This window comes from Lineus longissimus, chromosome 18, assembly GCF_910592395.1.
Source record: "Lineus longissimus chromosome 18, tnLinLong1.2, whole genome shotgun sequence".
Taxonomy (NCBI): Eukaryota; Metazoa; Nemertea; class Pilidiophora; order Heteronemertea; family Lineidae; genus Lineus; species Lineus longissimus.
The window spans coordinates 7,142,935-7,164,211 of NC_088325.1; the positions used below are offsets into that span (position 1 = coordinate 7,142,935).

The following is a 21,277-nucleotide window of genomic DNA, read 5'->3' on the forward strand; positions in this document are numbered from 1 at the left end:
ACCAGCTTTTCGGTCCAACAAAATCATGCGACGATGCATGCTTGAACAAGATACTGTAAACATGGAAATATCGGCGGCCATTTTGTTTGGCAATTTTGTGAAATGGCAACTTTTGTGTAATTTTAATTTAGTGTTTTGACAACTCCATGAGGCCATCATTTTTTATTTGTTGAATAACGAATCCGCCGAGGGTCATTTTCGATAAGTGGAAAAAAAATACAAGTCCCAATGACTGTTTTTGACACTTTTTTTCTCCCCTGACCATGAAATAGAGAGAAATGAAAAAAAATTTCCTGGCAATCAATTTTTATTTGTTTGGGTCCTCTTCTATGATCTGAGACTAAGATTGATAAAAAATAAGCATGTTTTTATAGTATTTCCCCCGCCCCACATAGATTTTGAGTCATTTGGAATTTTTTTTTAAATTTCCACCCTAGATAGGTTTTGAGATTGAAGAAATTTCTTTTAAAATTTTTTTTATTCCCACCGCACCTTCATAGGTTTTGGATCTGAAGTTTCGTAATCCAACTTATTAAAGAAGTGTGGCCTAATAGTGGATTCAATTACATTTTGTTTTTTCATGGCCATATGTTTTTGCAATTACCTGTAACGTGAGCATAAAAGGCACGCGTATATTTCCACGTATACAGTACTGGTTCAATGACTATATATGATGAATGAAACGGCCAGGGGCCATTGTGCTCACTGTATAGATATTTGGTGGTTAGGAATTCATCCTGGTTAAAAAACACAGTCAAACCAATGTCGGTAAGACATGTGATGTATCTATTAAGCGAGATATTGCACTTTTTACCTTTTTTAGTTTTGGCCTCCTAGTGGCCAAGTCGAGAATCAGATCAGATCAAAATTCGGTGTCCGAAGTTACATGACGTAGGGAGGCATGCGTACCAAATTTCAAGTTCATAGCTTTAGCGGTTAAGAAACAGTGGTACTCAAACGGCCAATTCACACCGTTTGACCTCTGTGAACTTGAAAATTAGGTCAAATCAAAAACCCATAAAATATGTGATATATCCTTGCTCTGAGTACCTACCATAAAAATATCATTGAAAACAAGTCACTATTAAGCGAGATAATGCACTTTTTACCTTTTTTAGTTTTGGCCCCCTGGTGGCCAAGTCGAGAATCAGATCAAACCAAAATTTGGTGTCAGAGGGTTACATGACGTAGGGAGGCATGCGTACCAAATTTCAAGTTCATAGCTTTAGCGGTTAAGAAACAGTGGTACTCAAACGGCCAATTCACACCGTTTGACCTCTGTGAACTTGAAAATTAGGTCAAATCAAAAACCCATAAAATATGTGATATATCCTTGCTCTGAGTACCTACCATAAAAATATCATTGAAAACAAGTCACTATTAAGCGAGATAATGCACTTTTTACCTTTTTTAGTTTTGGCCCCCTGGTGGCCAAGTCGAGAATCAGATCAAACCAAAATTTGGTGTCAGAGGGTTATATGATGTAGGGAGTCATGTGTATCAAATTTCAAGTTCATAGCTTTATTGGTTAAGAAACGTGCTTTTCTTACATTCAAACGGACAATTTACGCCATTTGACCCTGTGTGACCTTGAAAATTAGGTCAAATCAAAAACCCCTATGATATGCTATGTATCCAAATAAAACATTCATGGTAGGTTACTAGGAGAACCTACCATAAATTTTTTATAGAAAATGAGTCACTTGTAAGAAAGATATTACACTTTTTAGGTTTCCACTTCTGGCCCCCTGGTGGACAAGTCAAGAATCAGTTCGAACCGAAATTCATTGTCAGAGGTCACCTGAACTGGGGGTCCTGTGTACAAAGTTACAAGTTCATAGCTCTAGCGGTTAAAAAACGTGCCACTGTTTTTAAAACAGGATACAGACAACGACGACGCCAACGGACACAGCGGTGTTGTATAGACTCCCCTGCGGAGAGCAAAAAATACTACAACACATTACGATTGCCGTGAATGATGCTGCCGAAAGCAGTAGCCGACTGATTAACATCGAGGAACATCCAGCAGTGAAGTGGAAAGCACAAACATCATTAATTCTTGTAGAACGCCTGCACTTTGAAATGCCAAAATTCGGTGGCATTTTGACAGGGCATGCTACAACTCCCTGACTCGATTCTCAGGGGTAGTGACTAGTTCCAAGTTGCTGAGCATCTTTGTCTCGTTCCCGGAGCCGAGTCACATCAGCCATGATCCTCTTCTACCCAGCCAACTATCTTTCCTTCCCAGCCAGGTAAGATTGTGTCATCGTTCGAAATCTGGAAAGAAGTTCGAAAGACTACGTAAGCTTTAAATACTTCAGCATGAAAAGTTGTGATTAAACCAAATGTAAGGATATGCTTTGTAACTTGGTGTCACTTGCCAAGGCTCTTTGGCATTAATATGATATGAAGAACTTTATTAACCCTTTAGCCTAGGTGCCTGCCGTACCACCCAAACCGCCCGCCTTGTTTTGTGCTGTACCGCCCAAACTTGTCTGCCTATTCTGTGCCATCTGAAGGCTAGGTTAGGAACTAAAATACTGTCTTCAGTGACACTTGTGGTCGTCCTGGGAACACATTGCAAGTTGATTTTGTATATGGTCCTGTGTTGGGTTTTATGAAAGAATGGTGAATTTTCTACCCCTTGCATTTATTGGCTGTTTTTATCACTGTATTATATAGAGGACATCAAGAGCATTAATGCAAATATTACTTATAATACATTTTTCTCAACTTGTTCTATCTCTTTGCAAGAAAATACAAATTCCAGGAAAACGAAGACCTCTGAGGGAAACGGCTGAATCAATTATTATACGTCTGCCGCCTAAAGGGTTCTCCTAGAGTTTATTTTCTTATGACTGCCATCAAAATTCTATCCATGTTCCTACCTCTTCCTTCACCGTCCCGAACTCTGGGTCCAGTGCCTTGAAGTGATATCGATATGCCCCAGGTTTATTCTTGTCATGGATCTGTTTGAAGTCTCCTAACGTAATCTCACCCAAGTTCTTGGGTATCGTGCACATGAATGGCGTTACGGTCCGATCAGTGAAGTAAAGGATCTTTGTTGCCTTAGGGTGTGGCCGCCCGTTCAGTTCGTCCAAGTGATCTACAAAGGCGAGATCAGACAATTGATATGCGAGCTGGAAATTAGGTGAGAAGTCACAGGTGTCTCAACTGTGGAGGCTCAACATCAGAACACGTGCCCATGAGGTGGCTCATGAGGTGGCACATAGTTTTCAACACGTCACACCAAGGATGGCGAGATACTGTGACCCAGAAAATGTCTTCCTTTTTATTTTGCTGGTGTGGGAACAAATCACATAAACACAAGTAGCCCATTAAATACCATGCCTAGATGCAGCTGAGACCCCTCAGTCCAAGACAGTTTTGGAAATAATGAGTCGAGAGCATGTTAGCCAGCCTATGAACTGTGGATGTATGGTGATGCATCAAAGATAGGGCGCAGCTTTTCATTTGCTGAAAGAACACTACATGATTGCTAGAGCATGGCCCAAGTAAGAAGACAGCAACAGGTAGGAGATGAAGGTTACTTGCTGCCTGCTGACTCCTGCTTTATAAGCCTTGTCCTTACCTGATGATAAAGGTGGTTTTCTTGTATGGCCCAGCATGCTGTCGACAGAATGCTGAAAATAACAACAAATTTGAACATGAGCAATGAGATGGAGAAGTTAAAAACAAAGCAAAGTAAATGAAATGGCCAGGGCCATTGTGCTCACCTCATGTGGAGGAAAGATGGATGAAGAGCATTGTCTTGTGTCATGTAGTGTTAGGTTTGATGTAGGTCCAAGCAATTACAATTTCCCCAAAATGGCCAATTTACAGTACATTCGACCTCTGTGACCTTGAAAAGTAGGTCAAATCAAAGAAGACCCGGGTGACACATTGAATGGTTGTTAGAACTAGATGTACCTATGATATAAAATTGGTGCCAATCGGGCAAGTCATTACTAGGAATAATGGCATTTTGAAGAATTTAGGATTTGGCCCCCTCCCTGGAGGCCAAACGGCAAATCAGATCGCACCAAACTTCGGTACCTGAGATCACCTTACCAAGGGGTACATGTGTACTTAATTTGTGATCAATAGTCATTGCAGTTAAGAAACGTGCCATAGTTACGGCCCGACGGCGAATTTACGCCATTTGACCTCTGTGACCTTGACAAGAAGGTCAAATTAAAAACCTGTGTGACATATACTGTATGGTGGTTAGATGTACCCATGATATCAAATTGGTGGCAATCGGGCAAGAAGTTAAGGAATAATCACATTTTTAAGGTTTTTGGATTTTGCCCCCTGGTGGTCAAGTGGTGAATCATATTGGACCAAACTTCGGTCCCTGAGATCACCTGACTAAGGGGTAAATGTGTACCAAATTTGGTATCAATAGTCATTGCAGTTTAGAAACGTGCCATCGTTACATCCTAACGGCCAATTTACACCATTTGACCTCTGTGACCTTGAAAAGGAGGTCAAATCAAAAACCCGGAGGATATATGATGCACCTTTGCTAGAAGTACCTACCATATTTTTTTCAAAATTTCCCGACTACTATTAAGGGAGATATTGCATATTTTCACTTTTAACGTTTGGCCCCCTGGTGGCCAAACCATGAAACGAATTGGACCGAAACTTGGTCTCCCAGGTGTCATTACATAAGGGTACATGTGTACCAAGTTTCAACTCAATAGCTCTAACAGTTACGAAACGTGCCCTGCTAACGGACGACGGACGACGACGGACGACGACGACGACGACGACGACGACGACGACGACGACGACGACGACGACGACGACGACGACGACGACGGACGACGGACGCCACGGTATGGGATAAGCTCACCTCTGCTAAGAGGTGAGCTAAAAAGCACAGTTCTTGTTCCAGTTGTTAGTCAGCAAACATCTTTATAGTATCACTGCTGATTGTTATCACATCACATCGCATCACAAAAGGAGATTGAAAATATGGATGTAAAAGGCATAAAAAACGTTCATCTAGATTTAAAATGAATCCATGTATTTTATACCCAGCCATGAAAATTTTGTTCAAGAAATTGATGGCAAACTACAGGGTGGCCCAGAATTATTTTCCCTTCCACAAGAGATTCTACTGTTTATCCAATGTGTGAGGGAAAATAATTCTGGGCAACCCTGTAGATGTACTGCTTGTTTAACGAAACACCACTCGGGTTGAGCTAAAATATTGGCCAAAACCTCGGTTTAATTTGGTCTACATTTTAGCTCCACCTTCGCGGTTTTGGTGAGACAACCAATACCTCCAGTTTGGTACCTATTCCCTAAATCTAAAATACCTGGATTTAGAACGAACCGCACTTTACAGTGTAAATGCACATGCAAACGAAGCCTCATTTAGAATTCAACCATAACCGCTTGGGTTGTTGCAAAATGTGGGCAACGGTTATATCTGATTGGTGTGCATTCGTTCTGTCTCTATGAGGTAATTTCACTTGTCAACACTGAAAACATTGTCACACGTTTCAAATTCAACACTAATCCATGACTGGGAAATGGCAGCCACATTTTTCTGTTGATAAAAAGTTTTACAGGTCAAGTGGACTAACCTGCATGAAAGCACTCGATTGTTAGATACAAACTTAACACTCAAAGGATGACATCGAAAAAACTAGTTAGTAAGGTAAGATGAAGAGACACATTTTGGCCACACAATGATTGACAAAGATCATACGTTGATTCACTTTTCAACAAACTTTGCCAGAAGAGTATGTCGAAGCATTGTTGACCAAAGAGGCCTAAACTAGTCAGCCACAGTCAAAAATGTTTTCTCTGCAATGCAATATGACACCCTCCATATGGCAGGCACCATTTTTCAAATATCAGTCATTGAAATATGACCAATATGTCATTCTTTAAAACCACCACCATCAATGATTGGAGGGTTCTGACGCAAAAACAGACAATTGCCATATCAAACGTTTTGGTGTGAGGGTCCAGGGCATTGGTCATACGAAGAACAGTCCATCTGCCAACTTTCGTACTGTTATTGAACTTACCACTGATGGTCAGTTTTTACTTAAAGGGACCGAGGCAGGCAAGATAAAGTTACACAAAGTCACTAATAGGGGTCTCTCCCATCTCACAGTATGTCGAAATGATTCATGCCTGTACAAGGAATATATTTAGTGCTGAATCTGACATGACCCAGGGCCCTTACTGTGTATATCAGTCACCTGAAGATGGCCAAATTACCCCCTCTGCTCCTGCCTATAGTCCCCCTATAGCGTAAAAATTTCTAATGCATTTCAATTTCATAGTGCATTTCTCAAAATTTTTCTCAAATTGTACAAAAAAGGAGATGTCAATTTTTGCATCTGGACACTTAGTTTACCATGCTCCGACTTTTCCTTTTTGAAGTCGGAATATATACTGCAAAAGTTTGGATGACGATTCATCGGCTCTGGGGGTCACCTGAGATACCTACCCGCCGCAAATGAGTCTGTTCACTGAATAATAATTTCTCCATAAGATTCGACACCGTGATCTCCAACTTATCCAGAGTACGATGTTGGGGATCATTACGCGACAAATGATGCCGAAGATTACGGAGAGATTCATGGACGAGTCCAAACTCGTCTGGGCAAACGAGGTTCTGAAGACAGAAGACAAGGACAGTAAGACAGATAACACACACCAAGACAGGATCGGCCGGTCACCAGGAGGAAGGCTTCGTTTATTGCAGCATTAAGTCTTGAAAAGTTTTCAAAGTGGTATTATGGCCATATGGAATATGTCATTGTGGAGGAAGGGAAGCCAATATGGTTTAAACTCCTTGTTTGAGTATTCTCGAATATCTTGACTGGCCCCCAATAGGGTTGCAAAAATGCATTGATAATAAGGCAGAGCTGTCAACCCTCCTAGCACTATCTGAGACTGTTTGTAAGATCAGCTTCTTCAGTATTTTTGACCAAAACATTTGTACATTTCAGTAATTTTGCAAGTGACCATCAGTACTCCCAATGGATGATGGAACTCAGGCAAGTGTTGGTGGCTTTCAGGACTATTTTTTTTAATTTTGGGGACTAAATACTAATAAAACATAGTACTGATGGGTTGGCAGTGATGAAAATGTAAAGAATAAAGAGAGATATGGACTCTTTCTGACTTGCTGAAAACTACGAAAAACTATTGCAAAAAGTATCAGTACTCCTGGTGAAAGGCCCCAAACTGTTAGCAGAAGACACACCAACTCCTTAAAGATCTGTTAAAACATTTAGACAAACACTATAACAGTGAACATCATTAGGTGCACAATGAGAATCTCTAACTGACTTCAAGTCATATCATTTTGCAATATAAGGTAATGTGGTACAATTATAGCCGGTTAGTGCAATAATATGTGACCCACCATGCAAAAAGGTACTGCCGCGGTAAACTTCGCGCCCGAGACACACGCGTGCGCAATAGTTTGTTCTCCAAGCGGTACTATTTTTAGCACTGTACACACAACGGGGTGTTTTGGCGTGCAGCATCTTGAATTTTTTCGGATTTTTAACTCATGAAAACTGCCTCAAATTCCACTGGATTTTTGCTGAATAACGAAGTGGTACCTTCGGAACTTACATTCTCAAACTTGATGAATATTTAGGAAAGATTTATGGAGGATTCTGACTGGTATCAAGTGATAATAATGGGGTTGGTGATCATCGCATTGAATTGAAACCTGCTTGTATAGAAACTACAGATTCACACCTTCACAATGGTAACAGCCAACTCAAAACTGAAAATCTGCTCCCTTCCAGCCTTTTTGCATGGCGTTTCACTGATAGTTAGCTGAAAATTTGGAACATCAGAAATCACCAAAACTTGTCTCGTTTTCAAAACTGTAGCCCAATGATGCAGTTTCAATCCGAAAGAATTCAAGATACTGTTTGCCAAAAACACAGTAATTGGGGATTCCCCATTTAGTATCGAGTGCTAAAAATAGTACCACTTGTGGAAATAACTATTGCACACGCTTGAGTTGCGGGTGCTAATTTTGAATTGCCTATTTCTCGAATAATGCATTACCGCGCGGAGGTACCTTTTTTTCATGGCGGGTCAAATATGATTAAAGACTTGTAATCCCTTTTACTTTAGTTTTTTAAGAAAAGGCCTCAAGTTTCCAGAGTGAGTCTTGGCAGAAGTAGAACAAACAAATCCAGGACCCAAAGTGTTAAAGATTTGATTAGAGCATAAAAAGAGACATGTTAACACAGGAAAGATGTTATAAAACATATTCCAACATTTCAAAAAATTCACAAATTAATCACAAACTCACCCCAGGTTTTAAACTCCCAGGCTCATGATGAGAACGCATGATCTTCCCCTCCAGCTTGGCCATCATACGCTCTTGGGAGGCCACTCTTGACGATAAATTGGCCTGGAAACGAGCATCAAATAATTTTGTATAGTTATAATGACAATACACTATAGAAATGATGAACATTATCATTCGTACCCGATTCACATTTGATTCTACTCACAAGTGCTTTGTCATACTAAAATAACACTCTGGTACATTTATTTTAAACCACCAGATCTGTGGAGTAGACAGTCCAGGTGCCTCTCAGGCGAGGACTCGACATTCATGGCTGCCGCAGCCTGCCAGGTACCCATTCACTCTTGGGTGAAGAGAAGCAAGTTGGGTTAAGTGCCTTGCTGAAGGACAAAAGATCCTTCCGAGAGTCGAACCCGGCATTCTTACCCGACGCCACAGATCTTCCTTAAAGTTGACTCAGAATAATGACCATCACAATGAATGAACAAATTTACCACACATTTAATAAAGTAACACAAGAAGGTTATTTTTACCATTTGTGACCCGTCACAGCAAAACCAGGCGCATGTCGCACAGAAGATGAGCCTAAATGACACCAGGAGATAATGGAAAAAACTGATGTGCTCATATTTCACAAAAGGTAGAAAATAGAGAAATGAACAAACAGTCCATCTCAACCTGCCAAGCTCAGAGCGACATGCGCCTGGTTTTGCTGTGACGGGTCACACTTGATCCCAGCAGGGCCCGGTTGTTCAAACGCCGGTGTTATCAATTGACCTTGGTGTTAAGTCTAAAGGGCTTAACTGAAGGAGATAACGCCAAGTTAAATTAACGACAGTGTTTTTAGTGACAAAATTTGTTTTGAACAACCCGGCCCTGAATTTTGTTATGACAATTTTCTAAAAAAATATTTTTTGCCCCCAGTTTGGTATGTCTGCTGCATTTTTTTACCTCACCCTGAGGGTACCATTTTCACCCCCAGGGGGGGGGTCAAAATAGACAAAAAGCCCCCCCCCCGTTTTTATTTAGGAAATTAAAATCTACATGAACTGAATAAAACTGTGGTTGGTTCTTATTTTATTTTATTTTTGGGGGTTGGACCTTTTGTTTCTTAATTATTAAGATCAGCACAGATTTTGGCAAGCCATGAAGTTTCAATTTCACATCCTTGCTTAATAAATTAACCCGTGCTCAAAATTACCTCATTTTCACCAACCCTCCTCAACTTTTCACTGAGTTCCTGCATTTGACCTTTCAATGTCCTTGTAATCATATCTTTGTCCTTGACCTCATTCTCAAGGTCAAGCTTCAGCTGCTCCAGTAAGCGATCTTTATGGGCCATTTCTCTTTTTAAATCTTTCAATGACATCTCTTTTTCGTTTAAACTTTTTTGGAGATCCGTTTTTTCGGCTTCAAGATTTTGTTGCGTGAAGCCTATCCTGAGTAACTCAGCTTTCATCTGTAGAAATGCTTTTTCCTGTTCATTTAACCGCTGTTGAAGACCAGACTGAAAAAGAATCAATACATCTTTGACATTTTGCGCTCATCACTTCACATTAAGTCCACCAATTGCAACCTCGTCCCCCTCCTAATGTGTAAACTGCAGATTCTACTTCATTATGGTCTGCATCAACATAATCATGATTTTTTTCTACCTTCTTCAGTGTTTGCTCTGCACTTGGAGGTGATTTTCTCCAGGGAGTATTCCTCCTCCAAGGCGGGATGAGCATTTGTGCATGACACTACGATTATGCGAATCTTGGCCCTAGGAATTTCGTTTACGGCACCCAGAAACAGTTGGTACCCTTGGAAAGAGGAGAGAGCGATGAATACATGTACAAAGTTTCAAGGAGAAATCTTTATTTCAAGTTACTTTGTGAAAGGTGTGAAAAGTGGTAAAAAATGGCGTAATGTGCCCCCACTGGAGACCCTTGCCGAAAAACACTGCTACGCTAAAGTATTAAATGTTGTTGTTACCTTCGTTCCCTGGAGTTCTAAACACTCATTTTTCACCCGAGATAATTCGTCCCGTAGATCACAACAAGTTTCTTCTGAATGCAAGAGGCGGTTTCTTAATACAACCTAAAATTGAAAAAATATTTGAGTTGTGATTTGCATCGACCATCACTCAGCAGTATTCAAATTCTGTTTCAGATGTCATCTTGGCTCATTTTATTCTGGACTTGAAAATGCATTCTGTATTAAAATTCCATCATGGTGCTGACCGACGTTATATCCAGGATCGACCAATGTCAACATTTCAGAGATGCCAATAAGCTAAGGCAAATAGTCTGAAATTTATTTTTGGTGAAAATCTTCCCCTTTGATCAGTATTTGCAGGCACAAAAATAGCTCTAAAATGCTAATTTTTGGTTCCATTTTTAATATTTAATTATCAACAGAAAGCTGAGAAAGAGATCTTCCCACATCATCTATCAAATTTAGTATTAAGCGAGAGGAAAAAGTCTGACATTTGCCTAAAATCAGAAATTTGACATCCCTGATATTTACAGGATGTAACAACAGCAAAACAGACACGTACCGACAGAGTAATGATGGCCAAAGAGTAACCCCATTTGTTTCTAAAAGGTGTACATGGAGACTTACTATTTTTTCATCTGGCGTTCTCCCCTCAATTGGCAGTGATTCATCCACATCCTCGTCTTCGGATCCCTCAGGAGGCTCTCCATTTAGCAGCTGAAAGTGAGGAAGGAAAGGTCAGGTGAACAAGTACTCTACGAAATGTACACATTTCCTCTAAGATTCTAGTTAAGGAGTGAGCGACTTTTTTCTTCAGAATGTTTGACATTCTTCTTCTTCATCAGTAAGCTCATCCTGAGGAAATTAGGGGTTAATGTATGCTTCTCCGGCCCTGCACACAAACCCCCGAGACATTCGCCCTCATTTGGCGAAGTGCCAGTGCAGAAGTAATTGCGCCCTATCAGAGCGTCACTTTCATTTTTAATTTCTCCGTTTTATGTGTTATTTAATGATTGGAACTGCTACTGTAGAATGAAAGGTGACGGGCAGCCAACAGCTTGGTAATAATGCCCGTAATAATGCCATTGATAATGCCATTGGTCTTTTAAATAATTTTCCAAGCCGCACTAATTAGACCTATTGATGAGTTTATAAAATATAAATGCCTACATACCAGTTCCTGTAGCTTCAGCAGTGCACCTTTTGTTGTTTGCATATCACTAGTGAGTCCTGAATGTTCATCAAATAAATCTTGGAATACTTCTTGAATACTTGTATCGATGTCTGACCCAGATTCATTTGGTGACGCAGGAGCTGAAACAGCAAAATAGCATGAAATCTCTGGCCAAGGTCTGCTTCAACACAACCCGGGATTAAAGGAAGATCGCATTGTTGGCAGAGAGAAATGTTTACCACACACCACGGTCAGCTCAAGTTTCTGACCAGCAACAATTGGTTCAATTTCTAATGAATTCAACAATCTTCATACAGCAACCCGCAGGCCATGAGGAAATTCCTTTATGACCCAGTGGTTGGCACGTTGGCCCCAGAGTGGAAGTTAAGCAACGTTGAGCGCGGTCAACTTTGGATCGGTGACCGGCGCGTACAATACAAGCACCAATATACTCTTGCTAGTATTTATGATTAAGGAATTGATACCAAACTGGAGGTATTGATTGTCTCACCAAAACCACGGGAGCTAAAATGTAGACCAAAACTAAGGTGTAGCTGAGGTTTTGCCCAACATTTTACCTCCACCCTCGCAGTTTTGGTGAGACAATCAATACCAACAGTGAGGTATCAATTTCTATTCTAAACATCTCAAATTAGATAACGAATAATGTGGTTTTAAATGCTTTTTGACAGCTTCCATATTTTGCACCAACCCAAGCAGTTATGCTTGCCTAACCATAACCGTTGAATTCAAAACAAGGCACTATATGTGCATAGTGCATTAACACTGTAAACTGCGGTTCATTATAAATCTAGATGTTTTAGGATAAGAAACCAAATAGAGAGTGCTGAGTGTCAATTTCAGCTGATACAATTACCTTTCCTTGCAAGACATTTCTTCAAATGAGAATTTATCTGACTTTTACCCTGTGGACTACGGTTGAAAAGCAACAGTCTCTTAGCTCCTACGTCCATGGTGACTTTCATGAACTCTTAGAAATCATATCCAACTTTGATTTTATAATTGAAGAGGTAGGGAAAGAGTTCTGCAGATAACAGTTGCAAATAACTCAGTAATTTGTTTGAAAGCAATTACAGGCCTATACATTCATTGACACCCAAGCTTGGATGAAGGAGGAACTGTCACTGTTCATTGTGATAGTTCAAGCAAGTTTTCCACACATCTCATGGCTGAACAATACCACTGACCAGTGGGCTTGGATAGTGACTCTTTTCAATAGATTACAGTAGAACCTCTCTATTAAGGACACCCTCAGGACTGAGAAGCGCTGTCCTTAATAGAGAGGTGTCATGATAGAGAGGTCAGATTGAATGGAAACAACCAATTTGGGACTAAAACTAGTGTCCTCAATAGGGAGGGTATCCTTTAATAGAGAGGTGTCCGATAAGGGAGGTTCTACTGTATTTTATAATCCAAACTTAATCTCATATAATCTTTAAAACTACAGCAATTACAAATGCCCTTCGAATTTCAAGAAAGGGATCATCTTGAGCAAACTTACCATTATTTAAATCTAAAGATTTACTTTTTGGTAAATATTTATTGTTCGGTGAGCCCTGTATACTTTGTGGTGTGGTCTGAGGCCCGATGTAACTTCCATCGAGATTCTCCCTCCGTCTATGCATCTTAGGTGAATAATGCCTGAAACTGGAATCGGAGTCACTCGGCACGTCAGATCTGAAAAGTCAAAGACAATACTTTATTCATTGTCATCAGCACAGTCTATAGCTTTGTGACTGTTATGATTTTTGCCACATGACCCATCAGAGAGTACGACCTCACTTCTATCGTCAATATGCAAAATCACAAGCGCTATCGGAAGACTTGTACAAGAACTGATTGTAAGAAAGACAATCGTGATGCTTTAATGCAAGCAAGTCAGCAGAACAGAATAATTTGGTGATTTCTGAAAATAATCTTGTCAGTGTCTCTTTTCTCTGCCAACAAATATTTTTCATGATATTAAACATACTACCGTAAATCAACAAACTTACAGGCAATGATAGTTCATTGCGCTAATAGCTACATGTGGACTTTGCATTTATGCTTAGCACCAAATTCAGTAGAGCACATGGTTCATTCAGTAACACTTTTCTGTCGACGACAAAGCTTCTTACCTTTGACTAAAATCTAAAGGTCTCCGCACTTTGTGGCCCGAGCCCGCTACCTCCTTTCTTGTCTCTGCCAGGGCCACAGCAGCATTCTGCACCTGGGCCACCACAGCCTGCTGGGCAGGGGTGCGCAGGTTCTGCTGGGCTGACTGCTTGACGCTGTTAGGCTTGTAGTGAACTGCCAGGGCTAAGATAAGGCGCATGATTGACTTGAGGTTGCCCTCCACAATATCTAGAATGACGAAGGAAAAATAAAACTTTGAGCAATCATGCCGTGTGGTGTAAGAGTTGCTGTTATGACCTATAAATCATGATAATAAAAATACTTTTTACACTGGTAGACTGGAACAATACAGGACTACATGTTTCTGTTCTGCTGGGTGAAGAGGTTTTCAAAAAGAACACTAGAAATGATTATACACTGACTGAAGAACAATCAGCTGATGAGGAGGTGGCTCCTATCTCCATCAATATCTTATAAAGTCAGTTTGGCAGTCAGTTTGGACTGACCATTATCAACCTAGGCCTGCTGATAGTTATATCCTGAACCACATTTAGGCACAGGAATGTCCCAGTTGAGAAATGTGAACCAGTCCAAACATCACCATCCATTGTGGTCCCACTGGAGTCAGGCAGAGGTGGATTTAAGGGGGGCACATGAGGCGCACACACAATTTTCTTTGGATTTTTCCAGGGCTCCTCTCCTCAGGAAGCCAATGGCTACTTCTAATTTTCACCCTCGGATGCCCGGCCTATTGGGGACGACCCAATCTCTCCTCATTTCCAAGATCACAACATCAGAGCTCTCTGGGTTTGGCTGCACCCATCCCTATTCCAAAATTACGGAATCCACCACCGTCATGATTGGATTTACACTTGGTAAACAATGCATTTTCTGAAAGCTCCGAAGAAAAACCTGACAAAACAATGGAGTTTACCTCTTGGATTTGTCTGATGCATACGTATCCTCTTGCTGATCATCAACTGTAATACAAGGTCAATGTTGTCTCGCATCTCTGGGATGGTGGTAGGGCACGGGTTGCCATGGAGAGATTCACCAGCTGAAATGGAACATATCAAAACGATGGTTACATTAAGCCTTATCTATGCCTCCTCCTTGTTGGCTGTACCAGGAAGCCTAGACTGACCTCTGTACCTGAAAGCCCCCTTTGAACGCGCTGATAAACAGATTTTATCAGATACGTAAGTGCCTAGTCTGAATGTATAAAGCATTGTCTTGCTAACTTCTTTTTTCCGGTGTACCTAAGGATTTCAAGGTAAGGGCATGCACTATTATCTCAAAGGTGTATGCCAATGGTGTACTCGACATAAGGTATTTTGACGAGTGGAATTTACATGCTTTCAAGATGGTGATTAAATGTCACTGTCAGCAAAAGTTAGACTTGCTTCTATAATTACTGTTAACTTGATTTTCGTGAGCCTAATACTTTCATTTTCACCAGAACGGTACAATCGAGAACTTTAGCCTAAAATGAGCACAAAAGTGCTCAACTTATCCATAGACATAGGCTAGGGCCAGGAAAATAAAGGGTTTTAGAGTAATCATTCTCTATCATAGGTGTATGTTCAGAGACTATTTCAAACAAATCGGTGTAATCAGCACTGGTTGATAAGATCAGGATGATGACAATGATGGTCGTGGTCCCCATTGGTCATTTTATGTGCAACAAAAAGTGGCAACATCCCAGCAAACTACAGTTCCATCCGAACCTCATCACCTTTGACACTTGCCTTCCAATGAGAGATAAGTCAACATATCCCTTCAAATCACTTACATAATATTTCCACTAGTTGGATCAGGGCGACACCATTCTGCATGTCTGCTGTGAGGTCCGTTATCATGCGGCTCCCTGGCCGCCGCTTCAACTGTGAGTTCATCCATGCTATGTAGGCGTGAAGTTGTTGCTACAAAGAGAAACAAGAACACTTTGAATATTGGAAGGAGAGAAGGTCATTTACCTACATCTACATACCCTGAGTGATGGCCGCAATGGGGTTTTTTGCAGCCAATGAACTGCTGGAGCCTTTTTTCTAAACACGAGAAACTTTCAGTTGAAAATTGACAAAAGAAGTTACAATTATACTACAATTAGCTTCAGCTTTACATATCTTCTTGTCACACCAGTTAGAAGACTTATCTTTTGCTAGAAATAGAATTTTTATGCTCTCCAGAATTCAAAAATACATCTAAACAAAAACCTTCATCAGTTTATCAATCCGTAATGACACAAACCAAAAAACCATCATACCAGTAACTCGGGCCTAAGTAGTCCTTGCGAGGATCCATATGATGACATCGTCTGTGATGAGTACGACCCATCGTCTGAACTTCCTGTTCCACGACTGCTATTACTAACTGACGACATTATAGCAGGCTAGTTTGCCTAACACATCTTGGCAAGTTTAGCACATGTTTTTCTGGCCAATTCCAAATTCCAATAGAATAATCTGTGAATAAAGTCCTGAGAATTGTTGTTTAATCGTCCCAACACATTTTATTGATTTTACATTGTCCTCCTAAAGATCTAAATATCACATTGCATGAGTTGGTGTTATCAGACACGTCAGATTAGTTTATAGTCAACAGTCAGGCTCTGGTGAAATATTCATCTGTAACATAATCATGGGATGAAGACACTCTAAGTCCATAAATGTCACGCTTAACATTTATGTCTTATAGTTAAAAAACAAGCTGCGTAGAGATCATGCTGATGTCAGTTTCTTAAATCATATCATAAGTAGTCGAGTGACAGTGTACAATAAATGAAATGGCCAGGGCCATTGTGCTTACCTCATGTGGAGGAAAGATGGATGAAGAGCATGGTATTGTGTCATGTAGTGTTAGGTTTGATGTAGGTCCAAGCAATTACAATTTCCCCAAAATGGCCAATTTACAGTACATTCGACCTCTGTGACCTTGAAAAGTAGGTCAAATCAAAAAAGATCCGGGTGACACATTGAATTGTTGTTAGAATTAGATGTACCTATGATATAAAATTGGTGCCAATCGGGTAAGTAATTACTAGGAATAATGGCATTTTGAAGAATTTAGGATTTGGCCCCCTCCCTGGAGGCCAAACGGCAAATCAGATCGCACCAAACTTCGGTACCTGCGATCACCTGACCAAGGGGTACATGTGTACTTAATTTGTGATCAATAGTCATTGCAGTTAAGAAACGTGCCATAGCTACGGCCTGACGGCCAATTTACGCCATTTGACCTCTGTGACCTTGACAAGAAGGTCAAAGTAAAAACCTGTGTGACATATACTGTATGGTGGTTAGATGTACCCATGATATCAAATTGGTGGCAATCCGGCAAGAAGTTAAGGAATAAACACATTTTTAAGGTTTTTGGATTTTGCCCCCTGGTGGTCAAGTGGTGAATCATATTGGACCAAACTTCGGTCCCTGAGATCACCTGACTAAGGGGTAAATGTATACCAAATTTGGGTTCAATAGTCATTGCAGTTAAGAAACGTGCCATAGTTACGGTCTGACGGCCAATTTACACCATTTGACCTCTGTGACCTTGAAAAGTAGGTCAAATCAAAAACCCTATGATATGTGATGTATCCTTACTAGGAGTACCTACCATAAATTTTTTATTGAAAACGGATCATCAATAAGAGACATATCACACTTTTTATGTTTTATGTTTTGGCCCCCTGGTGGCCAAGTAATGAACCAGACATTCAGGGTCAGAGTACCTCTGACCTAGGGGGTCATGTGTACAAAGTTTCAAGTTCATAGCACAAGCGGTTAAGAAACGTGCCATACAGGATATGGACGACGACGACGACGACGACGACATTGGACACAGGGCTATCGTATAGACTCCCCTAACGGTGAGCCAAAAACACTGCAAAGTACGAGTGAAAGTACAGGAGGGAGGTATGCAAAATGGATTTATCAGAAGAGTACCGCCATAATTGGATGTGCAAGCAGTAATCCATTTAAAAAAAACTTATCAAGATAGAAGCAGCCATCGAATGGAAACTGCACCTACATCTGAACATTCAACATTTAAAGGCTAGGGTTGGCAAGCACAACTGCTTGGGTTGGTGCAAAATATGGAAGCACTCAAAAAGCATTTAAAACCACATTATTTGCTATCTAAAAAAAAATTCTAAAACATCTCATTTAAAACAACGAATAAAATGTGATTTTAAGTGTTATTTGACTGCTTCCATATTTTGCACCAACCGAGGCGGTTTTGGTTGCCTAACCATAACCGCTGGATTCATTGGCCCATAGTGCAGAATGCACTGTAAGGAAGTGCAGTTCATTCTAGACTCAGATGTTTCAAATGATTGTCTCACCATGAACACACACAGTTTATTGAGACTACTGACAGAACTAGAAGACACTTATACACACTTTTCCAACCATATCTCTGACACTTTTTTTCCCCATCCTAATGAAAATGAGATTGAACCATTTTACGCTTGACACGAACAACTCCTAAAGTCACAGCAATAATATTTTAATGGTTGTAATAATGACAGCCAGATGAATAAACTGAGAAAATTAATGATGTGGTTTTGTATTCAACATTTAATTGACCTCGGTACACCCAGTATAAATACAATGGGTTCCGAGCTATAACACAGAGGAGTGGTCTATGTAGCGGTTTAGAAGGTGCAAGTGAGGTAAATGCATCATGGGTTGAATACCATCACTGACCAACACACCTTGAGCAAGTCACTTTAATTTTGATTCAGTCATCCTTTTAATGATACGTGAAACTGATGCCAAGGCAAGCATAAAACCCTGAAAGGATGATAAATTCCTGTAACCTGCAGCTGTGGACTCTTTTTGGGAATTGGGCAGGACAAAAACAGCCAATGCGATACGACATGTACACAAAACCAAGGCTCAAAAACATGCACCACCAATTTGATAGACAAAGAACGATGACAGACACCATGCTGTATAACCTCATCTGTCACGGGAGCTAAAAACATCTGCTCAAAACTCTACACGTATCATGATTTCTATAAAGTTTCTTGAACTTCTATTTTCTAAGCCAGTGGTTTTGTTCTGCCTGGAGTTAGTAGCCTCAGGACTTAAGAGAGAAAAGCACAGCTTCAGGTCTGTTGAAATTTGCAATGGCCTTGATTCTTTCCAATCCAAAATTGGAATTGGAATTGGAATTGGAATTCATCCAGGTTAAGAAACATTGTACATGTATAGTACATAGGTCAAACCAAAGTCGGTATGACATGTGATGTATCGTTGCTTGGAGTAAGTACCATAAGAATATCATCAAAAACAAGTCACTATTAAACGAGATATTGCACTTTTTACCTATTCTAGTTTTGGCCTCCTGGTGGCCAAGTTGAGTACCAGATCAGATCGAAATTCCGTGTGCGAGGTTACATGACGTAGGGAGTCATTCACGTAGGGAGTCATGTGTACCAAATTTCAATTTCATAGCTTTAGTGGTTAAGAAACGTGCAATTTACGCCATTTGACCTCTGTGACCTTGAAAAGCAGGTCAAATCAAAAACTCTGATATGTGATGTATCCTTGCTAGGAGAACCTACCATAACAAGAGGCCCAAGGGCCTGGCGCTCAGCTGGATGACCTAATAACATAGGACTGAGGGTATAAAGTAGTAAATATCGGCTTTATACTACTGTTTGAAGGTCAAGAGAACACGTTATACCACTAAAATTTCCAATGCAGAGCTGCCAGCTGGATGAAATATGATTGAACTAATCAGCCATGGTATGTAAATATTACAGGTGGCAACGGAAGATATCCCTAGTTCAGTATGTTGTATCGGTAGCTTTACAGAAAAGAAGTGTCAGAGAGGATGAGACTTCTCCATGGACAACTGTGGTATGTCCAGGCTGGGTTTCTGTGAGTGGTAAGGAGAATTGACAGTTTTTTTATGGGAGTAATATTATTGTGTTGCTTAAAACGTCTACTTTTTACTCATGTAAGAATCGTAGTACTAATAATAACTTCAACTTATTTTCCGGTTATGATAACACAACACGCATCTTCATAATCATGACCTTTCTCAAACTAACTGAATGACCTAATCGCCTTGGACGCACAACCTAACCACATATCATTCCGCCCCGACGATCGACACATCCATTCGATTCGAGAACACTCGATAAAGTTTGATAAATAAACTAGAACTGAGATTTCACAGGAGCACCTGTGAATTCATGACTCCAGGATTGTTTTGAGGGCGATATCGTAAGAGTTGGTCTTGAGTATGGGGACCTGTGAAGGTCCGTGTCTGTGAGGCACCTGGGGAGAGAAGACTAGTTGAACGATGGGATCTGACACGGACACTACTATTGATCTCATTATATGAATACCATTTAATTACAAACAAGTGAAAACAGATCATATCATATTCCTTGGCATAAATTAAAAGAGGAGTGCGGGAACAAGGTTTTTTAGCAGGAGGAAAGCGAGAACATTTTGCGCCGTCGTATTCTGATTTGACTGGTTAGTGGTGAAATCTGCTTTTAATTGTGCAAATTAACATATTTGTTTTACCAGTTCTAACGTTGTCTGAATTAAAGATGCTTTCCCAATGCTTGACTGGTCTGGCAAGAGGCATTGCCAGGAAAACGTGACGTCATTTGGCCATTCTTCTTACCGCACGCCCTCCCTCTCCGTAAAACTTCCTGACATGGTGTGAAGTGGGAGGGCGCACAATGGGAACCACACTGCTGCGATGTTAATAGTTTCTATTTATAGAATTCAGCGGCAGAGATTTTAAGCACGGAAAAAGTAGATTAACTCGGCTAATCTCAATGGATTTTACTCAGGAATGTTTTCAAGGCGAGAGAAACATCTGATTTAAGTACTACGCTTATTAGATTTCATGTTCATGCCGAAGATTGGCCTAAAACGTGGACGAAAAGAGTGCATTATCGAGTGTTGGAGAGGTCACGTGATTGGACGAGAAACCTGAGCGAAAACAATACTGACTCCAGCTCCCAGTCATAACAAAGTTTTCGTGCTTTTAGCTGTCAACATCAATGGCTATAATATACTCCTGCAGAATAGTAGAACTAATAGAACTAATTTCCGAAGTTTCCAATAGTTTGAACACAAATCAGAACATCACCCATCAGCTGGACTCAGATCTGCATAAATTACGATAAATAATGAGGTCGTCGCTTCAATTTCGCAAAGAAAGTTGACTCCATTCGAAGGTTGTTTTGACCGAATTCCGTTGAACTCATCGTTATGAGGGCATTTGAACACATTCTCGTTGATCTTTTCTATGAACGTGTGAAGTTTCGTACCAAAATACATTTCCGTAAAGGCTTAAAAAAGAAAATTTGTCACTTACAAAATCATCGCTCCGGTAGAAATAAAAAGGTCCCCGCCATTTTCTTGACCAGTCAGTTGGCCGCGCCCCCGTTCGCAGCGCCAAAAGAGCGTTTCTCTCTGCGTTGCGCTGCTACTGTCACCTATCGGTAAAAATTGGTACTAACTCGCGCCATATTTGTGGCAGAGACTAAAACCTCTGTAGCATGTACGACTGTTCGGGGAGAGCAATTGATCAAAGATGGCGAAATTGTTAGTTATTGAAAGAAAAAATTGGTGTTTATTTCATCAAATTCCAAGCAAAATCAACCGAGTTTGATCAATTTTTTGACAGATGATATTTTCGCA

The 21,277-nt window shown here is 40.5% G+C and overlaps 1 protein-coding gene across 5 annotated transcripts in view; it reads right to left on the minus strand.

Annotated features, from left to right (window-relative positions):
• Nucleotides 1-425: 425 nt before the first annotated feature.
• The window catches only part of LOC135502255 (dixin-like), a 32,286-nt gene continuing 11,434 nt past the window's right edge, over nucleotides 426-21,277 (minus strand). For 3 of the 5 annotated variants that reach the window (XM_064794922.1, XM_064794920.1, XM_064794919.1), the window contains exons 2-15: nucleotides 15,871-16,231; nucleotides 15,397-15,526; nucleotides 14,539-14,661; nucleotides 13,607-13,832; nucleotides 12,991-13,166; nucleotides 11,469-11,608; nucleotides 10,922-11,011; nucleotides 10,292-10,396; nucleotides 9,516-9,821; nucleotides 8,315-8,416; nucleotides 6,479-6,646; nucleotides 3,593-3,644; nucleotides 2,889-3,106; nucleotides 426-2,277 (exon numbers count right to left, since the gene is read on the minus strand). In XM_064794922.1, the coding sequence (XP_064650992.1) occupies nucleotides 2,203-2,277; nucleotides 2,889-3,106; nucleotides 3,593-3,644; nucleotides 6,479-6,646; nucleotides 8,315-8,416; nucleotides 9,516-9,821; nucleotides 10,292-10,396; nucleotides 10,922-11,011; nucleotides 11,469-11,608; nucleotides 12,991-13,166; nucleotides 13,607-13,832; nucleotides 14,539-14,661; nucleotides 15,397-15,526; nucleotides 15,871-15,987 (2,028 nt within the window). In that variant the 5' untranslated portion in view covers nucleotides 15,988-16,231 and the 3' untranslated portion in view covers nucleotides 426-2,202. Of the gene's footprint in view, nucleotides 2,278-2,888; nucleotides 3,107-3,592; nucleotides 3,645-6,478; nucleotides 6,647-8,314; nucleotides 8,417-9,515; nucleotides 9,822-10,291; nucleotides 10,397-10,921; nucleotides 11,012-11,468; nucleotides 11,609-12,990; nucleotides 13,167-13,606; nucleotides 13,833-14,538; nucleotides 14,662-15,396; nucleotides 15,527-15,870; nucleotides 16,368-21,277 lie in introns of those variants that run through there. The other 2 variants (XM_064794921.1, XM_064794923.1) reach the window with 2 other exon arrangements.